The following is a 19,782-nucleotide window of genomic DNA, read 5'->3' on the forward strand; positions in this document are numbered from 1 at the left end:
TCCAAGTAAAAAACTTTAATGTGCAAATGCCACATGGACATACACAGCATTTCACAAATAAGTTCCCCTCTTTTCCCGCCTTTGTTGCATCACTATCGCGGTATCGCGATACACTTTCATCCCCTTTGTCAGGATAAGAACACTTTTGAGTCACTATTTCATCACTATCGCTCCACTGTGATGTCGTTTTCGAAATAAAATCCCGTCACTATCGCGAGACTTTGGCGACACAAGGGAAGTAAAATATGAAATATAGTGTATAGCAATATACTAGTGCTTTTATCTGGTCTAAATAAAACTGTCAACATACAACAGTCATGGGATTACTGGTAGCTGGGCTTCCATAACGTAGATATGATTGTAAAATAATATCATAGGGGATCAGTTAGCACAAACAAACCTTATGGCATTATTAAGGTTTAATGAACCCCATTGTTAAGCATCAATACTGGCATTATTTTATTAGAACCTGCGTCGGATTTTAGAAGAATTTTAAGCCATAATAACTCTTAAATCCACACACAATTCTTACGTCACATTCACATAGCTTCTTAGTCCTTAGTTCTTAGATTAAGAAATATCTTAGATATTATACTAATTCTTTGCTCCATTGATTACTTTGACAATAGGAGTCTGCACAGGAGACAACATGAGTCTGCACAGGAGACAACAGGAGTCCCAGGGTCCATGGCATGCATGGTCTCATATAAACTGTGTCTCCTATTTAAGTGTTGCAGTGTCTCGTTTCGTTTGCTTATGGACTAATATCAGTTTTGGATCTAGGATGGGCGGGGAAATATGGTCGCACCAACTGGACTACTTCCTGACATTGATGGGCTACACGGTCGGAGTTGGAAGCATTTGGAAGTTCCCCTACATGTGTGCAAGGAATGGCGGGGGTAAGTTGATATTCACGACCAGTCGTATCATTCCGGCATGTCATACAAAGAGTCGCGTGGTGACGTTTGACCTTGGAATTTGCAGTACGTTTAGTTTCATTTGCCCCGGGGGTAGATTGTTTTTAAGTATGATGTACTTGACATTGTAAGATCAGGTTAAACAGTCAACCATCACTTATCCGATATACAAAAAGAATGAAGTTAATAAGCCTTACAAATACCCAAATGTTAACATATACTCAACAAATACAGATACACCATGACAAATCGACCGTAATCTATTGAATCGGAAACGTCAATGTATAAAATATACAGCATATGTAGAAACCCCATGTCATGTTGCAACAAAAGTGGGCTGTTCAGCTGTGAGACTTACAGTTCAAACAACGTGCCATCAAACACATGCACCCTCAGAGGACAAAATCTCATCCCCGTGATATTGCCATCCACAATGTGAAGGTCGGTGCTACCCCTTCCAGTAATCCCTGCCCAAATCATAACACTTCAACCAGCGAACCGGTCTATTTGCATTACACAGCCATCACAGAAACGTTTACCAGCTCGACGATACACTCGAGCACGCCCATCAGCATTAAAACGTGATTCGTCACGTCACTAAAGACGACGTTACACCACCTAAACCTGGTCCACCTTAGATGTTGACGTGCCCATCGGATACATCGTTGCCTGTCGAGAAGCACCAGTACTGGTCTCCTTGTGGGTTTTCGCGCTCTAATGTAATGCCCACACAAACGATTTTTTATGGCCTTGGCAGATACATTCTTTCGCCTAGCCTGTTTTGGCACTCTTGAACCAGTGTTTGTTCAAACATACCGATATATAAATAGGTGCAGCAAACACGGCTCTGCAGAGATATACAGGTTAACATATCACACAGGTTGACATAGAGGTGCAGCAGAGATGGCTTTACAAAGATATACATGTTAACATACCACACAGGTTGATATAGAGGTGCGACAGACATGGCTTCACAAAGATACACATGTTAACATATCATGCAGGTTGATATAGATGTGCAGCAGACATGGCTTTACAAAGATATACAGGTTAACATACCACACAGGTTGACATAGAGGTGCAGCAGACATGGCTTTACAAAGATACACATGTTAACATATCATACAGGTTGATATAGAGGTGCAGCAGACATGGCTTTACAAAGTACAAAGATATACAGGTTAACATACCACACAGGTTGATATAGAGGTGCAGCAGATATTGCTTTTCAAAGATATACATGTTAACATATCACACAGGTTGATAGAGAGGTGCAGCAGACATGGCTTTACAAAGTACAAAGATATACAGGTTAACATACCACACAGGTTTATATAGAGGTCAGCAGACATGGCTTCACAAATATATACATGTTAACATACCACACAGGTTGATATAGAGGTCAACAGACATGGCTTTACAAAGATATACAGGTTAAATTACCACACAGGTTGATACAGAGGTCAGCAGACATGGCTTTACAAAGATATACAGGTTAACATATACCACACAGGTTGATATAGAGGTGCAGCAGACATGGCTTTACAAAGATATACATGTTAACATACCACACAGGTTGATATAGAGGTCAACAGACATGGCTTTACAAAGATATACATGTTAACATACCACACAGGTTGATATAGAGGTGCAGCAAACATGGCTTTACAAAGATATACATGTTAACATACCACACAGGTTGATATAGAGGTGCAGCAGACATGGCTTTACAAAGATATACAGGTTAACATATACCACACAGGTTGATATAGAGGTGCAGCAGACATGGCTTTACAAAGATATACAGGTTAACATACCACACAGGTTGATATAGAGGTGCAGCAGAGATGGCTTTACAAAGATATATAGGTTAACATACCACACAGGTTGATATAGAGGTCAGCAGACATGGCTTTACAAAGATATACAGGTTAACATACCACACAGGTTGACATAGAGGTGCAGCAGAGATGGCTTACAAAGATATACATGTTAACATACCACACAGGTTGACATAGAGGTGCAGCAGACATGGCTTTACAAAGATATACATGTTAACATACCACACAGGTTGACATAGAGGTGCAGCAGAGATGGCTTACAAAGATATACATGTTAACATACCACACAGGTTGATATAGAGGTGCAGCAGACATGGCTTTACAAAGATATACAGGTTAACATACCACACAGGTTCATATAGAGGTGCAGCAGACATGGCTTACAAAGATATACATGTTAACATACCACACAGGTTGATATAGAGGTGCAGCAGACATGGCTTTACAAAGATATACATGTTAACATACCACACAGGTTGATATAGAGGTGCAACAGACATGGCTTTACAAAGATATACATGTTAACATACCACACAGGTTGATATAGAGGTGCAGCAGAGATGGCTTACAAAGATATACATGTTAACATACCACACAGGTTGATATAGAGGTCAGCAGACATGGCTTTACAAAGATATACAGGTTAACATACCACACAGGTTCATATAGAGGTGCAGCAGACATGGCTTTACAAAGATATACAGGTTAACATACCACACAGGTTGATATAGAGGTCAGCAGACATGGCTTTACAAAGATATACAGGTTAACATACCACACAGGTTGATATAGAGGTGCAGCAGACATGGCTTTACAAAGATATACAGGTTAACATACCACACAGGTTGATATAGAGGTCAGCAGACATGGCTTTACAAAGATATACAGGTTAACATACCACACAGGTTGATATAGAGGTGCAGCAGACATGGCTTTACAAAGATATACAGGTTAACATACCACACAGGTTGATATAGAGGTGCAGCAGACTTGTCGGGTGCTACCGATCGGGCGGGAACGGGTTAACATCTAGTCTCTGAAATGAACATGTTTTACACACAATAAAACTCGGTTGTTAAATTATATTCATAAAATATAACAAAATGGGCCCCAGAGACTTTCTTCATTTTCAGAGACTTTCTTCAGTTTAAGATACTGCAGTAATCTAGACATGCCAAACATTGTAGACTTGCATGGGCTGTATTGGATATATTTGTTTCAGGGTCTTTTTGACTGACTAGGGGGGATTTGCTTAACGTTTTCGCGAATACCTGGTATCATCACTGAATTTTAGTGGTTCATTGATTACCATGGCTATAATGTATTTTGCCCATTATTTCCTTGAATGGACGTTATATATTTTATTATTTTGTATATATATATATACACACAAAATAAATATATAAAAGTAACAAAGTAATTCCGGAATCCAGCAAATATTTATATATTCAACCATTTTTTTCAAATTATCAGATTGCAGCCCACACTCCATGATATGTTTACATCCTTTTTTTCCAGGCAGTTTCCTTATCCCGTTCATCATCTTCACTCTGCTTGGATCTGTACCACTGACGTATCTGGAGATGTTCGTGGGCCAGTACTCTCGAGGTGGACCAATCAGCGCATGGAAAATATGTCCGCCATTGCGAGGTAGGTGGCAGATTGACATTCCCCGCAAGTGTGATTCAAATCGATGAAAGCAGACTCTGTTTGTCTGCTAACTTAAATTCTAAAGTGCCTATCCATCTAGCAGTTAGCGGTTACCCTAATCATACAGAGATAAGGCTATGTTAATGGAGATTACGACTGGTGACATAGAGGCACGAATTACAAAGTCTAGTCCTGTGTAGCTTCTCCTTGAAACATTTCGCGTTTTAATTATCCCACACAGCGGACAAAGGACGTTTTATGTTACGAATTGTACTATCACTCATGGCAATGATCCAGCTCAGCAAAATAAATCTATTGTGGAGATAAGTCGGTGAGTTTTGTTAGTTCAACTCGAAGACGAAGGATTGGTTTACAATGGCACGATGTCCGCTGGGTCATTGCGTCACTTTGTGTATCATGGGTCAGTGATGGTGTCCTCGCTATTCACCACCTACTTCTCATCTTCTATGGGGATCCATCTTCTTGATGTGTGTCAGAGTTAGGAAGGAGATCCATTGACCTACCCTTCCCCTGTGTTGTATGTGTGTGTATCATGGATCAGTGATGGTGTCCTCGCTATTCACCACCTTCTTCTCATCTTCTTTCTATTCAATCTACCATGAATCTGATAGTTAGGACGGAGTTCGTCAAGAATACGGGCATCGTGTTTTATTGTTTTTATACATTACCAAAATGGTATCAACAATACCTTCAGGGTTTCCTGAAACGGTCAGTCAGTCAACGAGATTCAATCTGTAGAGTGGATTTGAAACAAATCCTTCAGAAAATGTTTCCAAACATGCTGAGCTAACACCACCGGACTAGGTCTCACCTGCTGTACACACATTTGTGACGGTATTTTGTGAGGGTTTGAGAATATGAGAAGATAATCTAAATACGGAATTAAATAGACAATAATTTACGAGTGACGAGGAATGACGGATTATCTGTGCCCCAGTGAAATTAAAGTTGTAAGTCCCGAGCCTTGGCGAGAGTCATTCAACATTAATTCCACCAGGGACAGATAATCAGTTGTTCCTTGAGTTGTTTTTTTCAATTGTTTGTATAGCCCATCGGCAAGTTTTAAATAAGAATCTAAAAGACAAGAAAGTGTTTACTCTTATAACAGAGGCGAAGTCGCATTTCATAATTATTCATTCGCGTGTGAAACAGGATCGAATTCACGGAATATTACCTGACCACATACTCTACACTCAAAACTAAGATTCCACGATGCTAGGCCAGCGGACACAAATATGACTGGAAACGTACATGGCATGTGACATAAGCCAAAGAACAAACAGTGACTGGCATCACATGCTGCTAAAACATGCCAAGTTTGACAGTCGCAAAAGATATAGGGTAAACTCTGTCATTTTAACTGAATTAATTTTGAAATATCTGCTCTTAGTCCCGAATGTGATGAAGCACTAGTTCCCATGAATCTACATGCTGTCAACCGGTTCACGATTTACAGTTGGTGTAAAAACAGAATCATAAAAATAATATATTATAAAACGAAATCGAACAATTACAAAAGGCCACTTACCCAGTCTGGCCTGAAGACTGTGATGAGTGTGATGTCAAAGTACAGAACAGGAGTAGTGGCACTAATGATTGATTTAGTACAGTAAACTACGGTTATAACGAACTCAACGGGACCACTAAATTAAGTTCGCTATAACCGTCGTTCGTTATAAACATAGATACAGCATATATATATACAACAAATGGACGGGACTAAAAATAAGTTTGTTATATCGGCCGTTTCGTTATAAGCGTGTTCGTTATAACCGTAGTTTACTGTACCACCGTTTAGGATGACTGTGTCGATACATGCATTTCACCTCATCAGTGTGTATTTCCGGTTGCCTGAGTACTTTACGCTTTTCATTGTTGTGGAGAACGTTACTTACTTCGCACTTTGGGTTTACAGGCCACCGATTTTCTCAAAAGAAAGGATGAATTGTATAATTAATATTATGAATAAACATATGATACATGTACATCCTAAAACCAGTCACACTGACGAGGTAGTGCATTATCCATGTTAGTGGAGGCCTACTGTCGAAATAACGCGTTGCAAACTGCATCGAATTTAAACATCTTTGGAATAATATCTCGGATGATGTTTATCTAAGAAAGGCCGTATTTGACTGTGACGCTGATTAATCGCATATTGCCTTCCTAGTTAAAACCGCACTCATCAATAGTCCACTCCTATGAAACTTATAAAGGCACTCAGCAGGGTTACTTCACATGTTTAATTGACGCATCGTTTTCTTTCTTCGAGCCTCCTCCGAATGCAAAGCAGTGAACTGTTAACATATTTTAGTGACGCTTCTTTTGACACGCAAGGGAATCGCCTCGGAAGTCGTGGGGTCATGTTCATTTTAAGTTAGGTCCGGCAGAAGAAAGGGTTCTCTCTTTATCATGTTGTAGTTCTGTTGTCCTTGGCTCTACCGAAATGATTTGCTATTTGGCCAACAGTTTCCATAAACATATGATGTTTTATGCCGCTTGTGAATAAATGCATTCAGATATTATTAACGTATACTTCTGTTATCATACCATCTTCGTGGCTCCCTGACCATTAGCCATCTACGTCCCTCCAAGCCTAACTTTAGTCTCACCCTCTAGCCTTCCTTCTTAACGTTGGATTTGGTTCAGTGATGTAGCCCTGGCCATTCGCCAAGCGCAGCTTGTTTCCTCCAATATTAAGGTATTATTCTAATCTCATTCTATGTCCTCGTGTTGCAGGGGTTGGTCTGGGTTCAGTCATGATATCCTGGTTATTCGCCATCTACTACCCAGTCTTCTTCGCCTGGATTCTATACTACCTCTACTTCTCCTTCTTCCCCACTCTGCCTTGGACACAGTGCAACCAGGAGTGGAACACACAGGACTGTGTGGACGGGACGTCACACACCAACAGAACATTGACAGCCTACAACTCCACAGCCCTTCACAGCAACTTCTCAGACTACGGGATAACGACTACGCTGGGCATGTTGACAAACATGTCGACTGGAAATAAAAGTCATGTAGAAATCTCGGCCTCCGAAGAATTCTTTCGGTATGTTATTTAAATAATATGGACCAAAGTCAGTGTTACTTCAAAAACATTCAAACATTTAAAACAATTTCTGGTTTGATATATTTATTATATCATGTCTACATCTTCAGACATATTGATTTATTTAAAAGAGATTTAAAACCAAAGGATGAGGAACGGTAAGGACCTATTATGACTCATTGAGTATTTGAATTCAGAAATGAAATCTAGCGTCTCGATATCGTTATAAAAGCTATCATGTGTCATGAAAAGGATTCTTTTAATTATTTGTATGTGTTGGGCTTCCAACAAAAAGCTACCCTCACTCCTGAAGCTGATACGCCGTATACACACTGAAATATGTACTGCTCTAAACAGAGTTAAACGCATTCCACTCACTCACTTTTCATTGTTCGTGTTTCAGAAACAAAGTTCTAGATATGTCAGATGGTGTGGAGAACTTGGGGGCACTAAGATGGCCGCTGGTCGGGTGTCTGGCGTTAACTTTCCTGTCTGTATATTTGTGCCTAATCAATGGGGTCAAATTATCTGGCAAGGTAAGCGGGTATATATTGCAATGTAATATATGACGGGTAATAATAACATAAAAATATATTGATTTAGTAGTAAAAGTAACAAAAGTAGTAGTATTACTGGTAGTAGAAGTTGTAGTTGTAGTAACAGTAGTAGCTGCAGCAGAAGTAGTAGTGGTAGCATCAGTTTTAGTAGTAGTAGCGGTTGTCGTAGTAGTTGTGGTAATAGTAGCCGCGGCATTAGTAGTAGCAGCCATGGTAATAGTGGTAGTAGTAGCAGTAGAATCAGAAGCAATAGTAGTAGTAGTAGCAGTGGTAGTAACAGTAGAAGTAGTAGTAGCAACAGTAGTAATAATAGTCGTAGCAGCATATGTATGAATAGTAGGAGTAGCAGTAGCATCATCTGTATTAGTAGTAACTGTAGCAGCGACAGCAACAGTAGTGGCACAAACAGCAGTAGTAGTAGCAAAAGTAGTATTACCAGTAGTAGTAGTAGTAGTAGTAGTAGTAGTAGTAGTAGTAGCACCAACAACAGTAGTAGTAGAAGCAGCAACAGTAGTAATAATAGTACGAGCAGAAGTAGTAGTAGCAGAAGGAACAGCATTAGGAATAGTGGTAGTAGTAGAAGAAGTAGTAGTAGTAGTAATAGTAGTAGTAGTAGTAGTGGTAGTAACAGTAGAAGTAGTAGTAGCAATAGTAGTAATAATAGTCGTAGCAGCATATGTATGAATAGTAGCAGTAGTAGTAGCATCATCTGTATTAGTAGTAACTGTAGCAGCGATAGCAACAGTAGTGGCACAAACAGCAGTAGTAGTAGCAAAAGTAGTATTACCAGTAGTAGTAGTAGTAGTAGTAGTAGTAGTAGTAGCACCAACAACAGTAGTAGTAGAAGCAGCAACAGTAGTAATAATAGTACGAGCAGAAGTAGTAGTAGCAGAAGGAACAGCATTAGGAATAGTGGTAGTAGTAGAAGAAGTAGTAGTAGTAGTAATAGTAGTAGTAGTAGTAGTGGTAGTAACAGTAGAAGTAGTAGTAGCAATAGTAGTAATAATAGTCGTAGCAGCATATGTATGAATAGTAGCAGTAGTAGTAGCATCATCTGTATTAGTAGTAACTGTAGCAGCGACAGTAACAGTAGTGGCACAAACAGCAGTAGTAGTAGCAAAAGTAGTATTACCAGTAGTAGTAGTAGTAGTAGCACCAACAACAGTAGCAGTAGAAGCAGCAACAGTAGTAATAATAGTACGAGCAGAAGTAGTAGTAGCAGAAGGAACAGCATTAGGAATAGTGGTAGTTGTAGTAGTAGTAATAGTAGTAGTAGTAGTGGTGGTGGTGGTGGTGGTGGTGGTAGTAGTAGTAATAGTAGTAGTGGTGGTGGAAGTAGTAGTGGTAGTAGTAGCAGTGGTAGTAGAAGTAGCAGTAGTAGTGGTAGTAGTGGTAGTAGTGGTAGTAGTAGTAGTAGTAGTAGTAGTAGTAGTAGTAGTAGTAGCTGCAGCAGTGGTAGTAGTACATGTATCATAAAATAGATGACCAATTAGTTTATAAGAAGTACACTTAGCGTATGAGGGTGGCAGGCAGAGCTGTGTCCTTCAGCCGTGTTAGAAATCTGTGATCATGGGTTCCATCAATGGGTACATCGCCGTGATTATGTTTCTAGGTTTGTCAGCACTGTGTTTATCAGTACAGTAGTACACTCCTAAGACCTGCATAATGTTTGGCTTTCAACTCACTCACCAATGTATGTTGTCCGTTTTAGATCGTGTACGTCACTGTGTCCTGTCCCTACATCCTCATCCTGGTGTTCCTGGTCCGCAGTTCCTCCCTCCCCGGTGCTGTAGACGGTGTCATGTTCTTCATCATGCCACACTTTGAAAAACTTATTGATCCAAAGGTAAAGTGTTTTAATGCTAACACCTTTATGTCATCAGGGTCAGGTAACTCAGTCATCTAAGGCGTATCTGAAACGTAACAGTATTGTCGTGGGTTCCATCAGGATCATCTTAGATTGTCCTCCTACATCAAGAATACATGCGACCCGTGAAAAGATTGTCGTCATGGCAATGACTGAATTTTCCACTGGCGCATTGTCCTGGTGGAAGAGCAGACCTCTCAGCCTCCCCCGTCACATAGTCTAAATTTCATCTCTTAATTGTGCAATGCAGTATAATATACTTGTTTGTTGTCAGAAGTTTCATGATAGTTTGGTAATATCTTTTATAACAAAAAGATAAAACTTACAAGTATGTTGCAGGGTGCTATTATTCAGGATCATCCCGACAGGCGGACCAACATGCCTATATACACGACACGAATAGACCAGCATACGTTTTCGTTTTGATGGGTACATTGTTCCTAGGTAGAAACTATTTACGAGTCACTAACTCGAGCCTCATCGACCCGTGAAGATTCCGGGGTAAAATAGGTCTTCAGCAACCCATTCTTGCCGCAAAAGGCGACTATGCTTGTCGTAAGAGGCGACTAAAGGGATCGGGTGGTCAGGCTCGCTGACTTGGTTGTTGCATGTCATCGTAATCCAATTGCGTGGATCGATGCTCATGATGTCAATCACTGGATTGTCTTGTCCAGACTCGATTATTTGCAGACCGCCGTCATATAGCTGGAATATTGGTGAGTGCGGCGTTAAACAACAAACACGAATACATGCCCGTGATATAACTAAAATAATGTTCAAACTCACTCATTCACCATTGTCATATCCATGCATTTTTGACAGCATCTTCCATATGGTTACAGAAATGATTTTTGTCACCACCGTTAGGGCGGACCAGTCTTCTAAGCCGCAACAATTCCATATGCAGAATTACTTCCCCTGGTGTTGCCAGGTTCCGCTAATCGATGGTTCTGATGAGAGATACTCTGATTCTGATTCTTGGTTTGTCATCACCATCCCCGTGCTCGTGGTTCCACCAGTAGAAACGACCAGAACCTCCATCACCTATGGCTTTCCTCCTACATCGAGCTGACATGCCTTGATATAACTGAAATCCTTTTCAAACTTTACATCCCTTTGTCTGGCAAGATTTCGATGATCGAGGGTTTGAATCAGGGTACGCCCTGATAATGATCCTTGGTTTGTCAACACCATACCCGTCCTCCTGGGTTCCATCAGTTGAAATGTCTAGAACTGGACTATTGTTCAAGGGTGTTAAAACTCACTCGCTCACTCACTCACTCACTCACTCACTCGCTCACTCACTCACTCACTCACTCACTCAGTAATCAGGGTACGCCCTGATAATGATCCTTGGCTTGTCAACACCATACCCGTCCTCCTGGGTTTCATCAGTTGAAATGTCTAGAACTGGACTATTGTTCAAGGGTGTTAAAACTCACTCGCTCACTCACTCACTCACTCACTCACTCAGTAATCAGGGTACGCCCTGATAATGATCCTTGGCTTGTCAACACCATACCCGTCCTCCTGGGTTTCATCAGTTGAAATGTCTAGAACTGGACTATTGTTCAAGGGTGTTAAAACTCACTCACTCACTCACTCACTCTAATGATGATTTCTTTAACATTCAGGTGTGGATGGAGGCACTCGGACTGAGTTTGTATCAAATGGGAATTAGCTACGGGTTCCTAATAACAATGGCAGCCCACAACCCAGTCAACAACAACTGTTTTAGGTGAGTTCCTTTCACTATATTTGATAACAAATTAAAAAACCCATTTTTTTCCACAATATAGTCAGGTGATCACGCAATCTCATTGGAATCAGATCTTAGTTCTCGCTACCGCTAACCAAAGATCTGAGGACATCCCATTAAGGATAACGTCACATCGACATTTCGCGAACTTTTACCGACCAATGGAATGATTGACAAGTACACACTCCGGCGCAGTGGTGACTTAGCATAACACCACTGCCACATGCTAATTTGCATACCACGTGACCGGACTTTTCTCTTGTTTCTAAACAAATGCGGTTTTTCAGAAATGAGAATAGAACGGACTAATGAAAATATTTAGGGGCGCTGTACATATTGTTTTGCATAATTATAATTATGCTACTACAACTTCGACAGTGAGTTGCATGACAATACATATTTACACACCAAAGTGACCGTATCGCTAGCTCTCCGTAGGGCTTCGATGACAGCACGTGGAGCCGGACAACCAATGTAAACATAGGATAACTACGCAAATGGAAATAGTTTTTCACGAATTAGGATATTTTCTCAATGAAAATGACATATGACCACTCTATGACATATGTTTATCTCGATATGTAGACTTGTTAAAATGAAACAGATGAAAAAACATGTGTAATATTTTGAATGGACTGTGTAAGATGTGACGATCACAAAATGCTGGTCACATGGAACTCTGGGTAGGAGAGTGTGACAAGAAGATCACCAGAAGATCAGATAGCAGAATGGGTCGAGATCATGCAATCTGCTTGAGGACAGTGTAACGCAACATTGATTGCCGTGCAAAAGAAAGTATACACCATGAATAATGGTTTCTAAAAATGATACAAACAAGAAATGATTATTCGATGGTGACGTATTTGATGCGAGTAACATAGTTGTGGTTGAGGTCTTCCGTTCGCAGTGTTTTGGCGACTTTTTTTCGGTCTGGTAACGTTTGGATTACGTTTATAATGTTTTGTATACTTTGTATACTTTCTTTCGCTCGACAGTACAGGTTTATTTGATAACATAGAAAGATATGTTGACTCATGGTTATAAGAATGTTGGCACATCATTGCACAATGCGCGACCTTGTTGGTTGTGTGTCATCACAAACCGACGACGTATATCCTTGCACATGCTATCAACCATTCGTTTGCCAGACACTGGTTATGCGTTGGCCACTGTACTATTACTGATAAAACATGTCCACTCTTCCGATGCACTAAACAAACGACAAACATTTTCCATATTGTTATAAAATCTTTGAATGTTTGATTACAATATTATATATGATCGGTTTCAACACTCATTCTTTTCAAATGCACCAGAAAAATACCAAACCATTTAATAAAAGTTACTGTCCCATTTACAGGGATGCGTTATTCATCACGTTGATCACGCTGCTGTCACAGATATTCTTCGGCTTCGCTGTGTTCTGCATCACAGGGCACGTGGCGTTTAAACGTGATGTCCCCATCGAACACTTCCAGACCTCAGGTATGTCATATCGTACAGATGGCGGCTGATAATACATCTTACCCAGTACAGCCTTCATTCGTGAAGATCCGGGTTAGAAAATTTCTTCAGCAACCCATGCTTGCCGTTAGAGGCGACTATGCATGTCGTAAAAAACGACTAACGGGAACTGGTGCTCAGGCTCGCTGACATGGATGATGCATATCATCGTATCCCTCTTGCGTAGATCGATGCTCATGACATCAATCCTTGGATTGACTGGTTACAGACCGCCGTCATATAGCTGGAACATTGCTGAGTGCGGCGTTAAACAACAAACACTAATTTCAACATGATTGGCGATGCTATCACAAACTATGACTTATACAGGGAGTTTTCCCAATTCATTAAGCACGCACTTACTCACGGGGGGGCAAGGTGGGCCCAGTCGTCTGAGGCGCCGCGATTCGCTGTGCAGAGTTGCGTCCCTTGGGCACGCCAGAAACCGATGATTGTGGGTTCGAATCCCGGTTCGCCCCGATTATGTCTTTAGGTTTGTCAGCACCATACCCATGCTCGAGGGTTTCACCGAAGTGGTAAACGTCTAAGACCTGCATCACTTTGGGCTTTCCTCCCACATTAAGCTGACACGTCGTGATATAACTGGAATACTGTTAAAAGCGGCGTTAAACCCAACTCACTCACTCATTCACTTACTTACTCGCAAGCTTGATTTTGGCGTTGAACAACAAAGAAAACAAATACATATTTCATTAATATATACATCTTAAATTTAAGATCTAACAAATGTGTACCCAGGTTCAAAGGGGCAATCAAATGTTAATTTAGAATTGACTTTACTATTTTTTGCGTTTATGCAAAACCTGGTGTGTATGATGTGTAAATCCGCGTAACATCATAACGTCATAAATACTGTTTTGTCAACAACTTGACGTAATGTGGCACGTTAGTGAACTTAGACTAATTAGGCTATTGACACTAAGTGACCATGTGTAATAAGGTAAATACAGGAAGTGAGGGATTGTTTGTTTATTCACGAACTAGCTGGTTTAACAACGTATGGCAGGGAATTAAAAAAATATGCCTCATTATATCTTTTGTTTCTTGTTAGCTTGCAATAAATAACTGCGTCGTGAAACTATAGCGAGTGTGTTTTACTCGCAGGTTTCGAAGTACTCTCCTGCTCGCAAAGCTTTCCGGATTTACAGTACATATTAAAGTCAATTCTTATCAATAAACACAAAAACAATTGCTTGGTTTATCCAATCAAACATATTGACTGCTTCTTGCAAATTTAAAGAGCGAAATTTGACGACTAGTTCCGAATGTAATTAAAAATTAAAAATATTGTTGTAGATATTATACAAATCCTCTCATATCTGAACTTTAGATTCAAATGGAGTACCAGTTGTGTTCTGTGTGGGTTTTCTTTTGTTATAATCGAAATTTCCGAATCGAAGAAGAAATATAATGAAGCCATTTCAGAAAGGCTGATATCTGATTGACTCAAGAACCCACGAAGCCTTCATTTAGATGGGTGATGAAGATCCGCCAAATTTACTAAACAGTATTTCAGCACTGTAACACAAAGAACATAAAACATTGATTTTACTTCGTGTTAATGTCTCTCATCAAAATATTCTTACGAATCATTTGTTTCTCTTTGCAGGCTTCAAGCTTGGTTTTATTACATATCCGGAGGCAGCCTCATATCTCCCCTTGCCTCAGCTTTGGTCTGTCTTCTTGTTTGTGATGCTTTATACATTAGGAATAGACAGTTTGGTGAGTCAGTGCTTAAGTACGCATAAAAGGAATATACAGTTTTGTGAGTCAGTGCTTTGGTACACATAAAAGGAATATACAGTTTGTTGAGTAAGTGGTTTGGTACACATAATATGAATATACAGTCAGGTGAGTTAGTGGTTTGGTACACATAAAAGGAATAGACAGTCAGGTGAGTTAGTTGTTTAGTGCACATAAAAGGAATAGACAGTTAGGTGAGTTAGTGGTTTGTTACACATAAAAGTGAATAGAAAGTTAGGAGAGTTAGTGGTTTGGTACACATTCAAGGAATAGACAGTTAGCTGAGTTAGTTGTTTAGTGCACATAAAAGGAATAGACAGGTGAGTTAGTGGTTTAGTACACATTCAAGGAATAGACAGTTAGGAGAGTTAGTGGTTTAGTACATATAAATGAATAGACAGTTTGGGGAGGTGTTTTAGTAAACATAAAAGGAATAGATGGTTTTGAGAGTAATGCTACACATAAAAGACTTTACTTGTTATTTACTTGTTGTAATAAACGATCTGTCAATTATGATTCTCAGGAATGATTTCCACGTATGGAATAGACAATTCAATGTGACAACTTTATACTGGCTTTATTTGAAAAAGAGATTTCGATGAGTAAACACAATGTTTTCAAGGAATAAAAAAATCAACCCGTCAACGTTACATATGAGGAATAGACGCAGTGTGGAAGTTTCAACACAACTGACATATATTATTTATGTTCAAGGTTCCATCTTATGAAGTTGTGACAAACATGTTCAGTGAATGGTTCCCGAACTTCGCCAGACGACGATGGCTCCTCAACGCCTGCGTGTTGTTCCCGTCCTTCCTGCTAGCCCTGCCCTACATGACACAGGTTCGTCCTTCTCCTGTCTCACGTCTTCAAGACGTCAATGACCATTATTACGTTTGGCTCTCCTCCCTCGTTAAGCTAATACGCCGTGATGTAACTGAAATACTGTTCAAACAGATGTTTCGATTTGTAGATTATTTACAGACCGCCATCATATAGCTCGAGTGTGGCGTTAACAAAAACCAACAAATTAACAAATAAAACATGTTTTTCTGTTCTACAGGGCGGGGTATATTTCCTCACTCTTGTGGAGTGGTATGCTTTTTTCCCTGCTATCATTCTTTTCGCTATGTTGGAATGCATCGTTGTCGGCTGGATATACGGTGCGTATACAATTAAATTAATAGTACTTTAGGGTATACCCATCAGTAATCACACAACTCAAGGATTTCATACCAAACATGAATCTATATTCACACAACTTTTATAGTTTCATTTTCACAGGCCCTTTAAACATAATACATTTTATAAACTTAAGATAATTGACTTCTCTATATCATTGGGTCACACCTCATAAGATCTGGTCGAAATCCTCACCTAACCTGAGAAGTTAGTTCGTCTTTCGGCCGGGTAACTTTAGAAACATTTCGCAAATCATTAAGTGCAACAGCAGTGGTGATATTACGATTCAGTGGGGCTTCTGGTCTTGTGAAGATGCTAAGGGTGTTTTCGCGGTATCAAATACAGCCTTAGCAAATGTGAACATACCCGAGTTAGAATTGGTCTTCAACACCCCATGCTTGTACATGAGACCTCTAACGGGATCGGGTGGTCAGACTCGCTGACTTAATTGAGGCATATCAACGTATCCCAATTTCGTAGATCGATGGTGATAATGTCAATCACCGGATTGTCTGATCCAGACTCGATCATTTACAGACCGCCGTCATTTAGCTGGAATATTGCTGAGTGCGGCGTTAAACAAAACAAACAAATAAACAAACAAATTTGAAACACTCGTCAGCCTTGAAACCTCCCGACGTTAATCCTCACTCTCTCGTCTTCTACTGATTCTTCTGATATTTCAGGAGTGAAGAGGATAGACAAGGCTATGGTGCTACTCTGGGGCAAACATCTTTCCCCGATCATATCATTCCTGTGGAGATTTGCCTGTCCGATTTTATTAGCTGTGAGTATACCCGACGCAATCATCCTTCAACGTGTGCATGCTGATTGAGGCTGCTCTATTTAAATGAATCATAGGTCACTACTAATATTTGGTGATGACACTAGGTGTTGGAAAAACTACATCTACCGCCCACCCCAGTTTGAGTGACAGTAGTTAAACGGTCCTTATTGTGATTCTCCCTGTGTTCGCATTGCAGGCCATGTTCGCCTTCTCGCTGTCATTCTACCGCCCATCCCAGTTTGAGTGACAGTAGTTATACGGTCCTTATTGTGATTCTCGCTGTGTTCTCTTGCAGGCCATGTTCGCCTCCTCGCTGTCATTCTACCGCCCACCCCAGTTTGAGTGACAGTAGTTAAACGGTCCTTATTGTGATTCTTCCTGTGTTCGCTTGCAGGCCATGTTCGCCTTCTCGCTGTCATTCTACCGCCCACCCCAGTTTGAGTGACAGTAGTTAAACGGTCCTTATTGTGATTCTCGCTGTGTTCGCATTGCAGGCCATGTTCGCCTTCTCACTGTACTCCTACCGTCCAGCCCAGTTTTAGTGACAGTAGGTTATCGGGTGTTTCTTATCGTGATCCTCCCTGTGTTCGCATTGCAGGTCATGTTCGCCTTCTCGCTGTACTCCTACCATCCACCCCAGTTTGAAGAGTACAACTTTCCTCCGTGGGCCAAATGGTTCGGGTGGCTTATTTCAGTTGCCACCGTCATCCCCACCCCATTCCTCTTCATCCATTCCGTGTACACTGCCACGGGAGATTCCTTACGCGAGGTAAGTACTGAGTTCTTTCAATGTCATGTATAAGAGGTAGATCCAGAGCTCATTTCAAGCTTTAATAAGGGGCGGTCGGGTAGCCTAGTGGTTAAAGCCTTCGCTCGTCACGCCGAAGACCTGGGTTCGATTCCCGACATGGGTACAATGTGTGAAGCCCATTTGTGGTGTCCCCCACCGTGATATTGCTGGAATATTGCTAAAAGCGGCGTAAAACTAAACTCACTCACTCACTTCAAGCCCTAACCCCTCAACGAGGCTTACACTAACGCGCCGTCAATTAATGTCACGGGGTTTTCTACCCATAAGTTTTTGAACAAAGTGTGTATTGAAGGTGTTTAATAAAAATATGTTTATGATATAATCGGAATCGTACATTATTATCAACGAACAGCAAGTAATGTTGAGTGCAAAAAGCGAATTTCGTTGCGACATGTATGTGTTTTTTCAAGCCATTATGTACTGTTCGATTACTTCCTCCAGCAGTTCGTTGCTAGTTCACAGCTGTACCGATCTAGTTCCTTGAGCATCTTGTTGGTTTGATGATATATGGCAGGAAAATTATGGAGGACGAAATATTTCATAAAGATTATTTCATATTGCCTAAAAGTCTATTAGCCAACCAAATTCTCACACATTAAAATATGATGCCCTTATTCGCCTTGGTAGCTTAGTGGTTAAAGCGTTTGCTCGTTACGCCGAAGACCCGGGTTCATTTCCCGACATGGGTACAATGTGTGAAGCCCATTTTTGGGCCGTGAACTTTTTCCCCGCCGTGATATTGCTGGAATATTGCTTAAAGCGGCGTAAAATCATACTCACTCACTGATGCTCTTGTTCACATACAGTTCATTCCACCGTCTTATTTCTTGGCTGTCGGTGTAGCTTGTAAATGGGAAATCTACGAATTGTTTCTGATATAAATTATTCTATTTGCCCCCAGAAAATACGCATCGCCTTCCAGCCTAAGCACAGATGGGCGACACACAACCAGGATACTGATGAAGATGGAACGACTCCTACGACGATCGAACTGATAGCAAAAACATGAGCACTAACTCAGAGTTACAATTTTCCTCCATGTGCCGAACTTTGTGATATTGTTTCATGTTTGGAATTCGAACCCAAACCACAAGGGAGACTATTCTACCCAGTGGGTACACCTAAGACTATTAGCCTCCTTATATCAGCAAGACCATCATTCATGATGGTGTACTCGTCCTTCCATTCCCCACACGTGTTCTGCTTACATACCACACGATAGACATGTATCGGTCATATGTTGTTAAGAATGTATCATACGACACAAGATACTGATAAACAACAAAAGTGTTTTTGTGCTAAAACGTTCAATATATCCGAAACAGAAATTTCGCCATTGCGTTTGCTTCCAGTGTTATCAACTTTACCTCATAGTTGCAAATTTAATTTAATCCACACGAGTATGTTTTTACATTATGTTAACATCATCTTTGTATCATGGGAGGTGAAATGGGGTTTTAACGTCGAATCCAAGATTAGTGCACTTGTATAGCGACGTAGATGAACGTGTGTCGACTAAAGTCGGTTTTATAGTGCCAGCCCACTGAGATACCATGCCGCAGTTTAACACGATCATCCCACTCAGACACAGTATACTGACTCCGTAGCCGACCAGTCCTTGTTTTAGCCCCTTAATGCCGAGCACCAGACAGGGTAACAACAAGTACCATCTTTTAACGTCTTTTGGTATGACGCGGCCGGGGAATCCCCTGACCTTCCGCTCTCCGGGGGATGCTCTACCATCAGACCACAGTCGGTCCTTCATTGCTTATTACTTACCATAACGTTACTGTTTATATTTCAATGGAACCGATTTGGTTCTCAGTAACTTACTTTTAAATAACACACTTCATGATTTAGTTTCCCGGTGAGGATTCCGATATGAAACATGTGCGGAATGCCCAATGCTTTATTTGTTTGTTATTATCGCCCCCCTCCATGAGGGCCGTGTGTATGTAATCGAATTTGGACCAGACAAACCAATGATTGATATTATGAGCAACGACCCACACCGTCAAATTACGGAGACACCCAAAAGAAGCAAGTAACAGAGTCTGATCCATTTCAT

The 19,782-nt window shown here is 40.7% G+C and overlaps 1 protein-coding gene across 1 annotated transcript; it reads left to right on the forward strand.

Annotated features, from left to right (window-relative positions):
- The first annotated feature begins 784 nt into the window (after positions 1 to 784).
- On the forward strand, positions 785 to 18,723 carry LOC139464574 (sodium- and chloride-dependent glycine transporter 2-like). Its single transcript, XM_071246092.1, has 13 exons — positions 785 to 899; positions 4,277 to 4,408; positions 7,169 to 7,484; positions 7,888 to 8,020; positions 9,753 to 9,887; positions 11,543 to 11,646; positions 13,028 to 13,152; positions 14,801 to 14,913; positions 15,649 to 15,777; positions 15,998 to 16,097; positions 16,803 to 16,903; positions 17,502 to 17,672; positions 18,616 to 18,723. The coding sequence occupies exons 1-13, from the start codon at positions 785 to 787 to the stop codon at positions 18,721 to 18,723; spliced, it is 1,782 nt and encodes a 593-aa protein (XP_071102193.1).
- Positions 18,724 to 19,782: the final 1,059 nt, after the last annotated feature.

This window comes from Haliotis cracherodii, unplaced genomic scaffold (assembly GCF_022045235.1).
Source record: "Haliotis cracherodii isolate W230 unplaced genomic scaffold, xgHalCrac1.p SCAF_17, whole genome shotgun sequence".
NCBI classification, from domain to species: Eukaryota; Metazoa; Mollusca; class Gastropoda; order Lepetellida; family Haliotidae; genus Haliotis; species Haliotis cracherodii.

What these genes read in the sequence shown, in the direction of transcription:
- LOC139464574 (XM_071246092.1), top strand. Translation starts at nt 785, where the DNA reads ATGGGCGGGGAAATATGGTCGCACCAACTGGACTACTTCCTGACATTG. An exon ending in GCCTCCGAAGAATTCTTTCG is followed by an intron (nt 7,485 to 7,887) that starts GTATGTTATTTA and finishes TTCGTGTTTCAG; the next exon opens with AAACAAAGTTCTAGATATGT. An exon ending in CGTTGTCGGCTGGATATACG is followed by an intron (nt 16,098 to 16,802) that starts GTGCGTATACAA and finishes CTGATATTTCAG; the next exon opens with GAGTGAAGAGGATAGACAAG.